The sequence below is a fragment of the Scylla paramamosain genome, chromosome 30 (genome assembly GCF_035594125.1).
Source record: "Scylla paramamosain isolate STU-SP2022 chromosome 30, ASM3559412v1, whole genome shotgun sequence".
Taxonomy (NCBI): domain Eukaryota; kingdom Metazoa; phylum Arthropoda; class Malacostraca; order Decapoda; family Portunidae; genus Scylla; species Scylla paramamosain.
The window spans coordinates 5,244,876-5,264,257 of NC_087180.1; the positions used below are offsets into that span (position 1 = coordinate 5,244,876).

General features: G+C 40.5%; 1 protein-coding gene across 5 annotated transcripts in view; it reads right to left on the reverse strand.

The window, feature by feature from the left end:
• LOC135116179 (rho guanine nucleotide exchange factor 11-like) overlaps positions 1–19,382 on the reverse strand; it is a 128,354-nt gene that overhangs the window by 5,987 nt on the left and 102,985 nt on the right. For all 5 annotated transcript variants that reach the window (XM_064033475.1, XM_064033474.1, XM_064033476.1 and 2 more), the window contains one exon: positions 2,566–2,824. In XM_064033475.1, coding sequence (XP_063889545.1) covers positions 2,566–2,824 — 259 coding nt within the window. The remainder of the gene's footprint in view (positions 1–2,565; positions 2,825–19,382) is intronic.

A 19,382-nucleotide genomic window follows, 5' to 3' on the forward strand; every position in this document is an offset into this window, starting at 1 on the left:
CCATAAGTCTGTTATGTTGTACAAAATAAAGTTGCTGCAAGGAATTAAGGTTCTAAGTAGGGATGCAAGTGTGTGTGTGTGTGTGTGTGTGTGTGTGTGTGTGTGTGTGTGTGTGTGTGTGTGTGTGTGTGTGTGTGTGTGTGTGTGTGTGTGTGTGTGTGTGTGTGTGTGTGTGTGTGTGTGTGTGTGTGTGTGTTGAGAGAGAGAGCTTGATGACAGTTCTGCCATAGAAATAGGAGTAAAAGAGGGATGTGTAATGTCTCCATGGTTGTCTAATATTTCTATATATGACTGAATATGAGATGAAAATCTAAGTAGGGGATATTGTTGCAACATTGAAAATGTAGTGAGGTGAGCTGTAATAGCTTGTCTTTTTGCAGAAGACACTGTGTTACTTACAAAGTGAAAAGGAAACTTCAGAGAATAGTGGATCAATGGGAGTATTTGTATTAGAGTTGTAGGTGCTACATACTGCCAGAAATTTTAATTCCTGAGTATGTTGTGTGTGGACTTCGTAGAAAGTTCCTATCAGACTGTTTTCTTCACAAAAATATTGCATACATAATTTTATAATTGATTTCCTGTGCCTTACAATGTGTTAACAAAGCAATTGTGAGGCTGATTTGTGTGATCTCTAAAGATGGCAATATATGAAAAGGGATAAATATTCATTGGGTTTGTGCACATCAATGTATATTTCCTAATTTATATTTCTATTCAAATATTCCCAAAGGTCACCACCAGAGTTACTAAGGAAAAAAAAAAGGAAATAATAAGTAGCTGATTGCTGCCAGCTATGAGATATGACACTCTCTACAGAACAAAAACAAAACTAAGTTCTCCTTCTATACAGATGGAAACTTAATCCATCTTTTGATACTAATAGCACCCTTTATTCTTGTTTTTGTTCTTCAAGAGTCTGATTTGCAGTCAACCACAGCACATACGAGTATATAGCAAGTCTTGGCAAGATATATTTACAACCACTTGTATGCCTGGGAGTGGGGAGTTTTGGGGCCCAGATCAAGACATGGACTGCATCCTGTATCAGTTAATAGCAGATAAATTGGCTAATATGACTTGACATGCACATCTGCAGCTTCATGAAGGAGTGTATTCACACAAGGAAGGATATTAATGTAGCTCCTAAGTTGTATTGATCATTTTTTATCTTATATACAACAAACTCAACTGATGGTTGATAATTGTGAAATATAAACAGCATTATGTCTCTTATATTTAAATACTAGTACTATAGATATGCATCATATATATATATCTATATATCTATATATATACATATATATATATATAACTTAAAACATAAGGTTCTTTCCTGAATTTATTCTTTTATCCCTGCAACTTCTGTCCTTGGAAAACAATCTCTGATAGAAATTCTACTTTTTTTGTCAACACCTTTGCTACCAACCAATATGAAAATTTAAATGGAAGTATAAATAAAGAAGTCTTCATAGGTATGAGCAAACCCAATATATATTCATTCCTTGTCATATATGGCCCCTATTACAGTTCCCATAAACTGACCTTATGTTTCATGAATAAAATTACCCAATATTGTAGAAATTGAGCAAATATATGGATCTCCATTTCTGTTTCTAGCTCTTCTATATATATATATATATATATATATATATATATATATATATATATATATATATATATATATATATATATATATATATATATATATCTGTGTGTGTGTGTGTGTGTGTGTGTGTGTGTGTGTGTGTGTGTGTGTGTGTGTGTGTGTGTGTGTGTGTGTGTGTGTGTGTGTGTGTGTGTGTGTGTGTGTGTGTGTGTGTGTGTGTGTGTGTGTGTGTGTGTGTGTGTGTGTGTGTGTGTGTGTGTGTAATCCTGCAAAAACTACTTAAGCTATTATGATGAGATTTGCATATTTTATTGCTCTTACTAAAGACATCAAAGAAAAAAATACCTCAGAATAATTAGATTAATATGAATGTACCCTCCACTAGTAAAAGGTGGTGCCTCCCCTTAGGCTCAAACAACCAAAATACTTGCAATTTTCTGGGGATGTCCTTTGAGGAACACCACTATGCCTGATATCATTATATGCTTATGGAACTTACTATCTCATGATTAGATTCATACTCCTCATTTGTCTGTGTACCTAACTTTCTGGAAGAGATGACATCTATCCAAAGTGAATCTATTATCTTCCTTAGCACCAGCTGCATTTAATACTTCTTTAGGATAGAACTGAAATTAATTCCAATCCATATTTTTGTCTATATCTGGGTTTACAGTGGTCAGTGTTCCTTGCAGTCAAACTGTCTCAAACCAGATGGCATTTTTTTTGTTATTCTCAGTATTATCATATAAAAGACATGCATGACACAATCATACACACAAAAAAGTTCAAAGAAGAAGATACTTGGTTAGTTGTTTGATTAATGAATAAGAAAAATATTATATCGAGAAAAATGAAAAGTAAGTTTTTGAAATATTTTGAGTTACTTTTCACCACAGCACAAAACCACTTTCAATCAGTGCTTACTGATTTTTCTGGCCCCAGTCAGGACTTACCCTCATCAGTGTCATGCTGCAGGCTGGTGTCGGAATGATCAGCCAATGAGGATGTCACAGACACAAAGGAACTTGGCCGAGATGTGTAAGGTGAGGAGGTTGGGGGCTGGGTGGAAGAGGATGGGACCTGGGTGCTGGCCACTGCTGTCTGACTGGATGCGGAGTTCTGGCGCATGTGCAAAAGATGAAGACGCTCTCGTGATGCAACAAGTTCTTTTCTCATTTGTTCTCTCTCATCATCCCTCTCAGAGACAAGATTCTGTATGGGATTGAATATTTAATATCAGCGCAATGTAAACTGACATAATTGGCAGACAGATGACAAAGGTATGGATGATGAAGTTAATCATTAGTATTAAAGTAGTCTCATTCTTGACTGCAATATAGTTAGAAATTTCCTGCACTACCTAAGTTAAGGTGTGGAAAAGAAGAGATAAAACATTTGCTGCATAAAGTATCTTCCAGTGCCATATAACTTTAAAGTGGGGGACTTCCATAACTGCTTCATGCAAATCACTTTCATTCTTTTCCTTGATATTAAGTCAAAAATTACATGTTACATCTTGTAAATGTAGTGATGAGTCATGGTCTGGACTATGTACAAATTGATTAATTAACTATTTTTCTATGAAAATTGCCAATCACAAAAAAAAAAAAAAACTTACAAATTAACTTATGTGCCCCCAAGCAAGATGATGCTCACCCACCCATGCAAACCAGTTCCACTAACCATAAACAACCATACCAACAGTAACTGGCCCCATTTGCATTATATACTTCAAATTTTCTTATCATCCATCATCCCTTACCATACATCATCATTCCCTACACTAGTCATGGATCAGAAAAAAATAAGAGGAGAAATCAGAAGGACAAACAGTTAATCACAATTGCCCTGAAGAAGGAAATAACATGCAACTAAGCTGCAACTACAGCAAGCTAAAAGTATGATTGATACCATAATGAAGGATAAAGAAGGTTCAGGCAGTAAAGGCAGCACAGGGCATCACCAAGTTAGTGAAATCAAGAAACACTACAGTAGAGGAGATTGAGGATTTATTGATGGCATGGATTAAGGAGAGAGAATGTGCTGGTGACTCTATCACTACTGTCTGCAAAAAGGCTAGGATGACTTTCTATGTATTGCAAAAAAGAATCCCCCAGTATCAGTGAACAAAGTGTATTCCCTGCATCCATGGGGTGATTTTTCCAGATTATGTAACTACATAGGACTGCACATTGCAATCTGTCATGGTGAGGCTACTAGTGCTGATGTTACTACTGCCATCCAAATATTTGGATGTTTTTGATAACACTGTAAAGACTGGAGGATATGTGCCACAACAGGTGTTTAACTGTGATAAAAGTGGTTTATTCTGGAAAAAAAACTCATATTTCTATTAATTTTTTACATTACTTTTCCTCCCTAGGAAGAAATTACTTTTTTCCTACAAGTTTCTTTTTCTCCCTTGGAAGAATTTTTTTTTTTCCTACTTTTTCTTACAAGTTTCTAAGTTCAAATAACAAATTGGTCAATGAACATTTAACAGGAATTAATTAAGTTCATTATCATGGGGGCCACTAATGTTAATGAGAAGACAGTAGGAGAAACAATGGTATTTAGTATGGGTTTGGGAGCATGCACAGAACAAGTGTTTATGCAGGGAAGAACTGGTAGGTACAAGGCAGAGAAAGCAATAGATAGGCTAAAGTATGGCAAAGCTGCAGGCATAAATGGAATAACTAAAGAAATGTTAGAGTAAGGTATGTGCTAGTAGATTGGATGCTTCCAATACTGATTTGGCAAGGGGGCAAGAAGTACTACATGAATGGAGGAGGATAGTTACTGTAACAATATATAAATACAAAGGTTGTAGGAAAAAATGTATTACTTATAGGAGATTAAGTTTGTTTAGTGTGTCAAGAAAAGTGTAAGAGCAAGTCTTGACTATGACACTGATGGAAGTGACTAAGGTGAAGGTCAGTGAGGAAAAAGGATTCAAGAAAGGAAAAGTCTGAAGGGCTCCGATTTTTTAAAACTGAAATGGTAATAGAGGAATACATAGAAAAGGATGGTAAGTTGTATGCAGTTTTCATGGATCTAATGAAAACATATGATAAGGTGGATAGGGTAGAAGGATTTTTGCCTTTTAATATGATAAAAGTGTGTGTGTGTGTGTGTGTGTGTGTGTGTGTGTGTGTGTGTGTGTGTGTGTGTGTGTGTGTGTGTGTGTGTGTGTGTGTGTGTGTGTGTGTGTGTGTGTGTGTGTGTGTGTGTGTGTGTGTGTGTGTGTGTGTGTGTGTGTGTGTGTGTGTGTGTGTGTGTGTGTGTGTGTGTGTGTGTGTGTGTGTGTGTGTGTGTGTGTGTGTGTGTGTGTGTGTGTGTGTGTGTGTGTGTGTGTGTGTGTGTGTGTGTGTGTGTGTGTGTGTGTGTGTGTGTGTGTGTGTGTGTGTGTGTGTGTGTGTGTGTGTGTGTGTGTGTGTGTGTGTGTGTGTGTGTGTGTGTGTGTGTGTGTGTGTGTGTGTGTGTGTGTGTGTGTGTGTGTGTGTGTGTGTGTGTGTGTGTGTGTGTGTGTGTGTGTGTGTGTGTGTGTGTGTGTGTGTGTGTGTGTGTGTGTGTGTGTGTGTGTGTGTGTGTGTGTGTGTGTGTGTGTGTGTGTGTGTGTGTGTGTGTGTGTGTGTGTGTGTGTGTGTGTGTGTGTGTGTGTGTGTGTGTGTGTGTGTGTGTGTGTGTGTGTGTGTGTGTGTGTGTGTGTGTGTGTGTGTGTGTGTGTGTGTGTGTGTGTGTGTGTGTGTGTGTGTGTGTGTGTGTGTGTGTGTGTGTGTGTGTGTGTGTGTGTGTGTGTGTGTGTGTGTGTGTGTGTGTGTGTGTGTGTGTGTGTGTGTGTGTGTGTGTGTGTGTGTGTGTGTGTGTGTGTGTGTGTGTGTGTGTGTGTGTGTGTGTGTGTGTGTGTGTGTGTGTGTGTGTGTGTGTGTGTGTGTGTGTGTGTGTGTGTGTGTGTGTGTGTGTGTGTGTGTGTGTGTGTGTGTGTGTGTGTGTGTGTGTGTGTGTGTGTGTGTGTGTGTGTGTGTGTGTGTGTGTGTGTGTGTGTGTGTGTGTGTGTGTGTGTGTGTGTGTGTGTGTGTGTGTGTGTGTGTGTGTGTGTGTGTGTGTGTGTGTGTGTGTGTGTGTGTGTGTGTGTGTGTGTGTGTGTGTGTGTGTGTGTGTGTGTGTGTGTGTGTGTGTGTGTGTGTGTGTGTGTGTGTTAGGGTGGGGGGAGAGCTAGGAGAGTTTTAATGAAGTACATTAGTGAGATGGATGTGTGATGTCCCTGTAGTTGTTTAATACAGGAAAGTCTCAATGATATGAGCAGTTAGGCTCCACTTGAATTGATCATTTAATGAATTCTCATATAACAAAACACATAACTAATGGCAAAAAAAAAAAAAAAAAAAAAAAAAAAAAAAAAAGGGCAGGGGGCTTTGATTCTGTGACACTTGTCAAAAGTAACCTTTCATGCTAAAATGTATGGTATGGAATGCAATACACATGTATATATTACAGAATTGTCAATAAAGCAACCTGAAAGAGAAAACAGCATACAAAGAACATGACCATATTAATCAAATATATAAAATGTGCATAATATTCACCAATGTGTAGTTAATACTCCAGGGAGGGTAACTCCCAATTTCTACCTTCTTTGTGAGTGTCATGGGTACTCAAACTCACTTAGCCTTACTGATAAGACTCACACTGGAACTCATTGGCCACTTGGAAGGCATAGTTAGCACTTGAAATATAAGGCACAATCTATAAACCACTTGCTCAGTCACACACACACCACCACACCCTAGACAGCGAAAGAGAGAACATGCCAGCAGAAACACTGGAACACATCTAAGCACTGATCAGTTACATAAAGCACTGTACAGAGTACAGTATTGTACTGTATTGTATTGTAAATATGCTTGCCAGTAAAATTATATAGAGTATGAGTATAATAGTGAGCAGTACGGCAGTAGGAGTGGGAATCTGAGAAATACAGAGTTCAGTTTAAAACAGGACTGGCAGGAGAATGTATGGTAGGTAAGGGACAAGGGAGGTCCTCTTCTAGAACTCAAACTCTTCTATACACATCTCAATCATCATACATCACCATACAGCCTGGATGTATTAGCAGGAAGGTGCAAGAAGGCACACATTTCAAACTTTGTAAATTCACTCACCTCAGACTCGGATTCTTGAGCTCATATAAAGGAAACAATCTCTAATTTACACATCTCATATCAGTAATTTCTCTTATAATGGAAATTCCTTGCATTTAGTGTATGAAAATAAAAACTAAAGTAGGAAATATTGGTGCAAAGCTGAAACAGAATGAAGTGGGATGGGGTATAGTAGCATGTCTGTTTGCAGATGACATGGTCTTACTAGCAGAGTTAAAGAAGACTTCAGAGAGTGTTCCATCATTTTCATAGGGTAATGTGCAAGATTTCACTTCGCGACATTTAACTGGCATCACAAATGGTTGTCAATGAGATGTCAGCGCCATCAACCACCCGCTAGTTGGTTGCTCAACCCCATTGTGGCTGGTCTTCTCTGCTGTTCTACTCTGCCTGTCTTCTCTACCAGTTGTGACTTTTCCTTCCAGGTCTTTCAATAAGTTATTTTTCTTTAGTACATTTTCAGAGTATTTAGTGGTGTTAGGATGGTGTATACTGTGCTCTAAGGTGTTTACTTGATGTGTTTTTCTGAGCATGGCCTTGTTTTTGTTATGCAGGTTTAGCCATGGTAGACTGAGATGCACATGAAGACCAACCAAGGCATTGTTCAGCCAGTTTGGAGAGGAAGCAGCCCAATGGTAGTGATAAGGGGTGTAGCCTCAAGAGGAGGAAAGGTGTTTTGTCTTCTCAGGCTAGCTCACTGCCAGCTGGCAGTGATGTGATCCACACTGGTGATGTAAACAATGAGACGGGGACTTCTAAGAGTGATAAATTAGACCAGCTTATGTGTCTCTAGTGAGCGGACGTGTTTAGTGAGCAGTGACCTGACACTAATATAGCTGGCTAGTGTAGATATGGCGCCTTGTGTTGCTGAATCGTCTGGTTGTGTTAGTTCTCCTGTTCTTGAGGCCTTCGTTGCGAAGGTGTCAGAGGTGGAGGCTGAGTTCCATCGAAGGATCTCGGAGGTGCAGGCTGAGTTTCGTGAGAGGATCTCAGACCTGCAGGCTGAGTTCTATGAGAGGAGCTCAGCACCTGTGGGAGGGTCGTGCCCCACCGTCTCCTTACCTAGTAAGGCGACGGAGGAGCAGTGGTCGGTTGTGTGCAGGGGAGCCAAGAATGTGAAGGTCCTCAGGGCACCTTGCATGGAGACGAAGAATCCCTTCAATGTGCTGGAGGAAGGGAAGGAGAAGGAGGTGGACAGGGGGGGAGGAGGCAAGAAGGAGGGGGCAGATGCAGTTACCCTGCCCCAAGGTAGAGTGCTTGTGTTTGGTGATAGTCAGGTTAGGCACTTAGATAGTGCGTTCTGTGCTAGGGATAGGAAGCGTAGGTCGAGGGTGTGTTTGCCGGAGGCCGGGATAGGGAAGGTAGCTGATAGGCTAGACACATGCTTGGAAAAAGATGGGACCAAGCCCATTGTTTTTCTCAGTGTGGGTGGGAATGACCTTGGTAAGGTCAGGAGTGAGGAGCTTATCAGGAGGTTTCGACAGGCTTTGGACAGGATTAGGGACAAGGGTGGGATCCCCGTGGTATGTGGTGTCTTGCCGAGGAGGGGAGTTGGTGCTGAGTGGCTGTCCGGGGCTATTACAGCGAATCGCAGGCTTGCGAATCATTGTAGGAGTAATGGATGGACGTTCATCGACAACTGGGACCTTTTCTATGGCAGGGACGCCTTGTACGCTAGGGATGGAGTGCATTTGTCACGCCAGGGTGTTCGTGTTTTGGCCGAAACACTCGAGCGGGAGGTTACTGCACTCCAGCACTTTTTTCATTAGTTGGGAGGGAAGAAGGGGTAGTGAGAAGGCGAGGGGCAAAATAGTTAAATCTAGAAAGGTAGCTAGCTCAGGGATAGTGAGAAATAGCTTAAGTGTTTACTACACAAACTGTAGAAGTATTCTGAATAAAATAGACTTGCTTAAAGGAATAGCGAGCGTTGAGAAATTTGATATCATTGCTTTAACTGAAACTTGGTTAGATATGTCAGGAAAAGTATTTAATCCAGAGGTTAAGATAGATGGGTATACAATGTTCTATAAAGATAAGGAAAACAGGAGAGGAGGAGGCGTCGCGTTATACGTTAGGGACACATTACAGTGTTGTATCAACAGTAGAATTAAAACAGATAACAAAGCAGAGTCGATATGGGTAGATATTAAAGAAGGATCGCCGTCAGTAGTACTAGGGGTAGTATACAGACCACCGACCAGTACAGAGGAAATTAACACCTCACTGTGGCAGGAATTAAATAGAGCAGGCAGGTATAGTCAGGTATGTGTGGTAGGAGATTTTAATTTTAGGAATATCGACTGGAGTATGATGGTGGGTAACAAGGAAGCAGAGGAATTTCTTAAGGTAATTCAGGATAATTTTTTAAAACAGGTAGTCGTAGAACCCACAAGGGGGAATAATATTCTAGATTTAATTCTTACTAGCAGGGAGGAAGCAGTCACGCAGGTAGAGGTTGGAGGACAGCTAGGTAACAGTGACCATAGGGAAATTAGGTACAATTTAGAATGGGAAGAAACTGTTAGAAACAAAAACACTAGTAAAATACCTGACTTTAGGAGAGCAGATTTTGAAGAATTAAAAAGGTACCTCCAAGGAGTGGACTGGCAAAGGATACAAGGTGAGGTCAGGTCAGGGACGGAGTTCAGAGAGATAAGGCAGGATGAGAGAGGTGAGGTGAGGCGTGAGGGTGTAGGACAAGAGGAGGGAAGATGTGTCCGGAAGGGAGGAGGAAAGAGGAAGGGGGGAGCTAGGTGTGAGTATGTTGGAATGTCAGGTCATGCTGAAATGAGAGAGGTGAGGTCGAGGCGAGCAGATGAGGGAGTGGAGAGGATGGTAGGGGACGAGATGAGGGGACTAGGTGAAGTAAATGTAGATGAATTGTATAAATATTTCGTAGATAAAGTTCATACAGGTCAGTTAGCAAATATCCCGTATAGAACAATAAGATCACAAAAAAATTACCCTAAATGGATGACTGCTAGGTTAAAGCATTATATAGGGCATAAGAGAAGTATATATAGGAGATTAAGGGCAGGTGAAGAAGTTTTAAGGACACAATATAATGAATTAGTTAGAACAGTCAGGAAGTTAACAAAGAAAGCTAAGGACAATTATGAATCAAAGGTAGCCAGCCAGGCGAAGACGGACCCCAAGGGATTTTATCAGGTATACAGGACGAAGAATAAGGATACTGTAGGTCCATTAAAGGCAGCAGATGGGGAGCTGGTTAGTTCTGGGGAGGAGATTAGTAAACTTCTGAATGATTATTTTTTAACTGTCTTCACCCAGGAAAACATGCAGGATATGCCAGATAGTGAACAGGTGTTTAGAGCAGATGAGAATGAGAAGCTGACAGATATTTCCATAACTAGGGAGATAGTGGAACAGGAGATAGATAGGCTAAAAAAGTTCAAGTCACCAGGACCTGATGAAATATATCCCAGAGTACTTAAGGAATGTAAAGAGATTATTAGTGAGCCATTAGTTTCTGTCTTTAGGAAATCACTGGACATGGGTGAGGTACCAGTAATGTGGAGGCAGGCTAATGTAGTACCCATCTTTAAGAAAGGAGATAAAACTTTAGCGTCTAATTATAGACCTGTCAGCTTAACTTCAGTTGTAGGTAAAATGTTAGAGTCAATAATAGCGAGGAACATTAGGGAACATTTAGACAAACATAACTTGATAAATCAGTCACAGCATGGCTTCACGAAGGGGAAGTCTTGCCTAACAAACTTGTTAAGTTTTTACAGTAAGGTGTACGAGGCAGTAGATAATGGTGATAGTTATGATATCTTATATCTGGACTTTAGTAAAGCATTTGACAAGGTACCCCATCAAAGGCTCCTGAGAAAGGTTAGGGCACATGGGATAGATGGGAAGGTGTTAGGCTGGATAGGGTCATGGCTTGGTAACAGGCGACAGAGAGTGGTAATAAACGGCTTGAAATCCAAGTGGGGTCATGTAATTAGTGGGGTGCCACAGGGATCAGTATTAGGGCCATTGTTATTTCTAATGTATATCAATGACTTGGATAGTGGAATTAGTAGTGATGTTAGTAAATTTGCGGATGACACAAAGATAGGTAGATTAATTAGGTCAGAATCGGATGCCATTGCCTTGCAGGCAGACTTAGATAGAATGAATGAATGGACAGATAGATGGCAAATGCAATTCAATATCAATAAATGCAAAGTGCTTAGTGTAGGTAGAGGAAACCCACACAATAGGTACACATTAGACAACCAAACTCTGGTAGGTACAGGGTACGAGAAAGATTTAGAAGTTATAGTTAGCTCTGAACTTCGTCTAGGGAAACAATGCATAGAAGCCAGAAACAAGGCAAATAGGGTACTAGGATTAATTTTTAGGAATGTTAAAAGTAGAAGGCCGGAAGTAATATTAAAAGTTATACTTGGCGCTGGTCAGACCTCATCTAGACTACGCGGTGCAGTTCTGGTCCCCACATTACAGGAAAGATATAGGTCTATTAGAATCAGTACAGAGGAGAATGACTAAAAGGATACAGGGGATGAGGAGTATTCCTTATGAGGTGAGGTTGAAGCTGTTAAATTTTCATTCTTTAGAGAGACGTAGGTTAAGAAGGGACCTGATAGAAGTCTTTAAGTGGTATAAGGGTTATAACAAGGGAGATAAGAAGGGACCTGATAGAAGTCTTTAAGTGGTATAAGGGTTATAACAAGGGAGATGTAAGCAAAATTCTTAGGATCAGCAACCAGGGTAGAACAAGAAATAACGGGTTCAAGCTTGAAAAATTTAGATTTAGGAAGGAGATAGGAAAAAATTGGTTCTCAAATAGAGTGGTAGATGAGTGGAACGGACTCAGTGATCATGTAGTTAGTGCTAGGACACTAGAGAGCTTTAAGAGAAGATTAGACAAGTTTATGGATGGGGATAGCAGATGGAAATAGGTAAGTGTGTTTCATACAGGGACTGCCACGTGTAAGCCTGGTCGCTTCTTGCAGCTTCCCTTATTTCTTATTTTTTTTTTTTTTTTTTTTTTTTTTTTTTTTATGTAGGAAGGATACTGGCCAAGGGCAACAAAAATCTAATAAAAAAAATGCCCACTGAAATGCCAGTCCCTAAAAGGGTCAAAGCAGTGGTCAAAAATTGGTGGATAAGTGTCTTGAAACCTCCCTCTTGAAGGAATTCAAGTCATAGGAAGGTGGAAATACAGAAGCAGGCAAGGAGTTCCAGAGTTTACCAGAGAAAGGGATGAATGATTGAGAATACTGGTTAACTCTTGCGTTAGAGAGGTGGACAGAATAGGAGTGAGAGAAAGAAGAAAGTCTTGTGCAGCGAGGCCGCGGAAGGAGGGGAGGCATGCAGTTAGCAAGATCAGAAGAGCAGTTAGCATGAAAATAGCGGTAGAAGACAGCTAGAGATGCAACATTGCGGCGGTGAGAGAGAGGCTGAAGACAGTCAGTTAGAGGAGAGGAGTTGATGAGACGAAAAGCTTTTGATTCCACCCTGTCTAGAACAGCAGTATGAGTGGAACCCCCCCAGACATGTGAAGCATACTCCATACATGGACGGATAAGGCCCTTGTACAGAGTTAGCAGCTGCGGGGGTGAGAAAAACTGGCGGAGACGTCTCAGAACACCTAACTTCATGGAAGCTGTTTTAGCTAGAGATGAGATGTGAAGTTTCCAGTTCAGATTATAAGTAAAGGACAGACCGAGGATGTTCAGTGTAGAAGAGGGGGATAGTTGAGTGTCATTGAAGAAGAGGGGATAGTTGTCTGGAAGATTGTGTCGAGTTGATAGATGGAGGAATTGAGTTTTTGAGGCATTGAACAATACCAAGTTTGCTCTGCCCCAATCAGAAATTTTAGAAAGATCAGAAGTCAGGCGTTCTGTGGCTTCCCTGCGTGATATGTTTACCTCCTGAAGGGTTGGACGTCTATGAAAAGACGTGGAAAAGTGCAGGGTGGTATCATCAGCATAGGAGTGGATAGGACAAGAAGTTTGTTTTAGAAGATCATTAATGAATAATAAGAAGAGAGTGGGTGACAGGACAGAACCCTGAGGAACACCACTGTTAATAGATTTAGGAGAAGAACAGTGACCGTCTACCACAGCAGCAATAGAACGGTCAGAAAGGAAACTTGAGATGAAGTTACAGAGAGAAGGATAGAAACCGTAGGAGGGTAGTTTGGAAATCAAAGCTTTGTGCCAGACTCTATCAAAGGCTTTTGATATGTCCAAGGCAACAGCAAAAGTTTCACCAAAGTCTCTAAAAGAGGATGACCAAGACTCAGTAAGGAAAGCCAGAAGATCACCAGTCGAGCGGCCTTGACAGAACCCATACTGGCGATCAGATAGAAGGTTGTGAAGTGATAGATGTTTAAGAATCTTCCTGTTGAGGATAGATTCAAAAACTTTAGATAAGCAGGAAATTAAAGCAATAGGACGGTAGTTTGAGGGATTAGAGCGGTCACCCTTTTTAGGAACAGGTTGAATGTAGGCAAACTTCCAGCAAGAAGGAAAGGTAGATGTTGACAGACAGAGCTGAAAGAGTTTGACTAGGCAAGGTGCAAGCACGGAGGCACAGTTTCGGAGAACAATAGGAGGGACCCCATCAGGTCCATAAGCCTTCTGAGGGTTTAGGCCAGCGAGGGCATGGAAAACATCATTACGAAGAATTTTAATACGAGGCATGAAGTAGTCAGAGGGTGGAGGAGAGGGAGGAACAAGCCCAGAATCGTCCAAGGTAGAGTTTCTAGCAAAGGTTTGAGCAAAGAGTTCAGCTTTAGAAATAGATGTGATAGCAGTGGTGCCATCTGGTTGAAGTAGAGGAGGGAAAGAAGAAGAAGCAAAGTTATTGGAGATATTTTTGGCTAGATGCCAGAAATCACGAGGGGAGTTAGATCTTGAAAGGTTTTGACATTTTCTGTTAATGAAGGAGTTTTTGGCTAGTTGGAGAACAGACTTGGCATGGTTCCGGGCAGAAATATAAAGTGCATGAGATTCTGGTGAAGGAAGGCTTAAGTACCTTTTGTGGGCCACCTCTCTATCATGTATAGCACGAGAACAAGCTGTGTTAAACCAAGGTTTAGAAGGTTTAGGACGAGAAAAAGAGTGAGGAATGTACGCCTCCATGCCAGACACTATCACCTCTGTTATGCGCTCAGCACACAAAGACGGGTCTCTGACACGGAAGCAGTAGTCATTCCAAGGAAAATCAGCAAAATACCGCCTCAGGTCCCCCCAACTAGCAGAGGCAAAACGCCAGAGGCACCTTCGCTTAGGGGGATCCTGAGGAGGGATTGGAGTGATAGGACAAGATAAAGATATGAGATTGTGATTGGAGGAGCCCAACGGAGAAGAAAGGGTGACAGCATAAGCAGAAGGATTAGAGGTCAGGAAAAGGTCAAGAATGTTGGGCGTATCTCCAAGACGGTCAGGAATACGAGTAGGGTGTTGCACCAATTGCTCTAGGTCATGGAGGATAGCAAAGTTGTAGGCTAGTTCACCAGGATGGTCAGTGAAGGGAGAGGAAAGCCAAAGCTGGTGGTGAACATTGAAGTCTCCAAGAATGGAGATCTCTGCAAAAGGGAAGAGGGTCAGAATGTGCTCCACTTTGGAAGTTAAGTAGTCAAAGAATTTCTTATAGTCAGAGGAGTTAGGAGAGAGGTATACAGCACAGATAAATTTAGTATGAGAATGACTCTGTAGTCGTAGCCAGATGGTGGAAAACTCGGAAGATTCAAGAGCGTGGGCACGAGAGCAGGTTAAGTCATTGCGCACATAAACGCAGCATCCAGCTTTGGATCGAAAATGAGGATAGAGAAAGTAGGAGGGAACAGAAAAGGGGCTACTGTCAGTTGCCTCAGACACCTGAGTTTCAGTGAGGAAAAGAAGATGAGGTTTAGAAGAGGAGAGGTGGTGTTCTACAGATTGAAAATTAGATCTTAGACCGCGAATGTTGCAGAAGTTAATGAAGAAAAAGTTGAGGGGGGTGTCAAGACACTTAGGGTCGTCGACGGAAAGGCAGTCCGACCTGGGGACATTTATGGTCCCCTCCCCAGATGGGGACTCCGAGGCTGGTGTAGGAGTCGCCATGATTTTAAAATTTTTGGAGTGAAGGGTGTGTGTGTTATTAGGTGCTTGTAGTTTTGTGTGGAGGAAGAGAGTTGTCTTTAGAGGGCAGGCTGTGACTACCCCCTTGTGTTGTGAGACACAAAGGGAAACGTTCAGTGAGGTCACAGCTGGGTTTAATGATAAGTTCACAGCACCCCCTGAACAGTGCTTTAGACCTCACTGGGAGTAATTATCGTTTCGGCAGGTGTCTTATGTTCTTATGTTCTTATGTCTCCTGAGTGGTCTGATCAACAAACTGGATAGCAGTGGTTGGTGGTCAGCCTTCTACTCTGACAACTGATGGCCCAACTTTTAGTGGTTTTCATGACTTGTCTTCATCTGATAAGGACTGTGTGGTGCCTGAGGGTGATACTAACTATGCAGACCTTGATGGTTTAGATGGCATTAGCTCTGGCCAGCTCCCCCCCTTCAGGCTGTTGATGATGATGATGTGTCCTTTCTAAGGGCTTTGGATGATTTGTCTGGTTGTTTCCATGGTGAAGAACCTGTGTCTGATCACCTAGTCTCCATTTTAAATGCCAATCTTAGACACTGGCCTAATAGTGACAGTATGAAAACTACTTGCAGTTGTTTGAAAGTACCGAATAATGTACTTAACATGAAGGTACCATAGACTTAGAGTAACTCAGCTATCACTAAGGTTATGAGTATTGTAGGCAAACTGTTTGATGCCAGACTAGCTCAGACATAGGGCTTACTTCTGAGGGCCTTGATTCCTATTGCTCACTGTATCAGTGATATTAGGGGAAAGGCTGGCATACCTTTAAACACTTACTTAGAAGGCTTCATTGACAGCCTTAGACTTATTACCTCAGCTTTTAACTACCTCAATCAACTGAGAAAGAAAGCAGTTCAGTTTCATGTTAATAATATTGCTTTGGCAGAATTAACAAAAAGAGATTGTGTAGTTGGGACAGATGAACTTTTCACTTTTGACAAGGATAAAAAATGTGATGAAATGTCTCCTGGAAGCCAGACCCTTATGCTGAATATACAAATGTTTTTACAATGAACTGTCATAATAATATCCTGTATGCTTTCCCACCTTTTAGTGTGATTGGAAAGATGCTGCAGAAGATAAAAGAGGACAAGGTTAGTGTGATATTTACACTGCCATTTTGGCCAACCCAGGTATGGTTCCTGTTAGCACTGCAGTTTCTGGCAGAAACCCTGTTTCTTTTCCCTTGAGAGTCCCTGGTCTTGCCACAAGATCCAGGTCTCAAACACCCACTGAAACCCAAGTTGAGAATGACTTCAGTGATTCTCTTGAGCAATACCCTACAAGCCAAGGCATTAAAAGGGAGGTTGCTGAATTTCTCCTTAAGTCCTGGAGACAAAGCACAAAAACTGCAATGTGGGGGTTATATCAAAAGATGTGTCAGTTTGTCTCAACAGGGAAACTGATCCTTTTCTGCTACCTTTAAATTTTCTACTGGAATTTTTATTACATGAATTTAAGAAAGAGAAAGGAGGGTGTTTACCACAATGAACATCATTTGATCAGCCTTTTCAGCAATAGCTACAATTAATGACAAACCTGCATGCCAGCACCCATTAATAAAATGGTTCATGAAACCAGTTTCTCAAGATAGACCTTCTTTTCCTTGACACCATGCTAGCTAACCTAGGACCCAGAGTTAGTTTTGAACCACATTAAAAGTTTGTGAACAAATGAAAGTTTATCCTTAATTCAGCTATCTAAAAAATTGGTAATATTGATGTTATTGGTTTCCAATGTAGTCAAACCTTACATTTGTTAAACATTAGAAACATGTCCATCACTGCCTCTGGGGTATCCTTTAAAATAGGAGCCCTACCTAAAACATCTAGGCCAGGGAACATCTCTCAGAAATAGTTTTTAAGGCTTATGGACCAGACAGACATCTGTGAGTCTATATCTATATATCAAGTTATCTGAAAAGAACTGAAGGCATCAAGGGTACAATCACTAGGTTTTTCCTGATGACTAAACCCCCCTATCAGATTAGCTTGAAGGGACACATCAAGACGCTAGACTATGGACATCATGAAAGCTGCTAGTATTGATCTTTCTATTTTTGCACATCATTTCACCAAATCTGCCTCTTCTAGCAAAGCAGTAATGACACTTCCCCTGTCTATAATCCTGCAAACTGTGGGTTGGTCCCAGGAATCCACCTTTGCAAAATTTTACAAAAACCCTTTATGCAGGTAGGGTTGTTTTGGTGAAACAGTGCTATCATAATTCTTATAGATTTGTTGGAATTTATTGTACAAGTTTCCTATCATTTTGACTTGTGGTTACATATATTCTGTTCTACTCCAAAAATGTTCTGAACTGGATTAACTTTGCAGGTAGGGTCAATTTGGTGAAGCAGTGCTATCATAATTCTTACAGATATGTTGGAATTTATTGTACATGTTTTTCTCTCATTTTGACTTGTGGTTACATATATTCTGTTCTACTCTAGAAATGTTTTAAAGTGTGTTGACTTTAGTGTTTGTATAGATTATACGAAATATACAAAATAAATGGTTAATTTCTTGCATATTTTTGTATATTTTTCGTCCTTTACAGTATTCTTACCTGATATTATTTTTTTGGAGATGTAGACAATTTTGGTTTTGAGGAATCACTCTAAAGCTCTCTTTGACTACTACTCATGTCAGTTAAATGTCGTAAAGTGAAATTATAAGATTGACCCAGTACTTACCAAGAAGAAAGTTAATTGTAATTTCATGAACATTTAACTGTGTCACTTAGGTAATAAATGCCCTTCCTTCCTTTCCCTTTTTCTTTTCCTTGTCTTTATTAATTATAAGACTTGTTTCCTCAAAACCAGTTCTCTAAAGGACTGGTGGTTGGTTGCTGGCACTCACACCTCATTTACTACCTAAGTGATGCAGTTAAATGTTCATGAAATTACGATTAACTTTCGTCTTGGTAAGTACTGTACTCAGTTAATTTTATAATTAAAACTGAAGGTAAATGTTATGAAAAATAAGATGATGTTTGAGACAAGAGAAGTGGACGAGTGTAATTTTAAGCTAGTTTGGGATCAATTCAGTGGACACAGGACAGACAACACTAAAAAACTAGCAAGAACAATGAACACAACATTAGCTGTTATTCCTGGTGGCCTTACTTCCCAGCTGCAGCCACTGGATGTGAGCATCAACAAACCATTCAAGAATAACAAGCGTGAAGAATGGTCTAAATGGATGGCTGAAGGACGACATGAAATGACACCGTGTGGAAGAATAAAACGCCCATCAATAGCTCAAGTGTGTGAATGGGTGCTGAAATCTTGGAATGCTATTAATACTGAAGTTGTTGAAAAGTCTTTCAAAAAGTGTGGTATAAGTAATGCCATGGATAGTACTGAGGATCACTTATTGTACATGAGTGATAGCAGTGATAATTCTGCAGATGAGAGTTCAGAACTTTTACATGAATCCAGTAGTGACTAGTTTTTGGGATTTGAGGATGAATAAATTTCTTTCAAATTTTATATTTTTAAATGCATTTTAAATTGATTTTTATGAAAATAAAACCACCCTTAGACAATGAAAAATTCTTCCACGCAACCATGGGTCACGAAAACGTCCCGCAAGCGAGATGTTACTCTCAGTCATGCATCTCCGTATTGGCAAAACAACACTCGCCGCTCACCTCCACCGCCAGAACCTTGCTCCAGAGCTTTACTACCCTTGGTGCAATCAACAGCTCTTCACCACACTTGTCCCTTCCTCAAGAAGACTAAGCAACTGCAATGCTTATGAGAACAAAACATGCATCCCTTCACAGCTCATAGGAGCTTATGAGAACAAGACATGGATTCCTCCACAGCTTATAGGATCATACAATTCGTCGCAACCCTTAACAACAACAACAATAACAAGAGATGGACTGCTTGTAAATTTCTGGTAAGAGGCAGTCTTGCAGACTCCTTGTTTCTTATGTTTTAGTGTTCGGTGGTTGGGTTTATGGTGAATGTGTTCTTGTATGAGAATAACTTTTTTTCTTAGAAATCTCTTTCAAATATTAGGGTGCATCTTCCATGGTGCAGCGTCTTATAAGCTGTAAAATACGGTAAGCAAACAAGGTGAGATGGACGGAGAGATAAGAGAGATGAATGTGAAAGACAGGTGTCATACAATGATTTTCATGAGTCATTAGAGGGAGAAATGTGTCTATAGATGTAAAGAGAGGTTTAACCCCTTTGTTACCAAGTGTGCGCTGCCAACCCATCTCAATTTTTTAAAGTGCTTCTCCCAACTTTGTGAATGTAGTTTAGATTTATCTTTACACCCTTATTTAGCTATTAATACTGTTTTTTTTTAAGTGATCAAATAAAGTTTGGTCATAAGATGCATATTATATGAAATAAAACCATATTAGATGTAATAAAAACGTATGTGTTGTAAAGGTTCACGGAAAATGGGAGGGGAAGATAAATAAGAGAAGGGAGAAAACACTTAGGGATAAGAAGGAAGGATTTG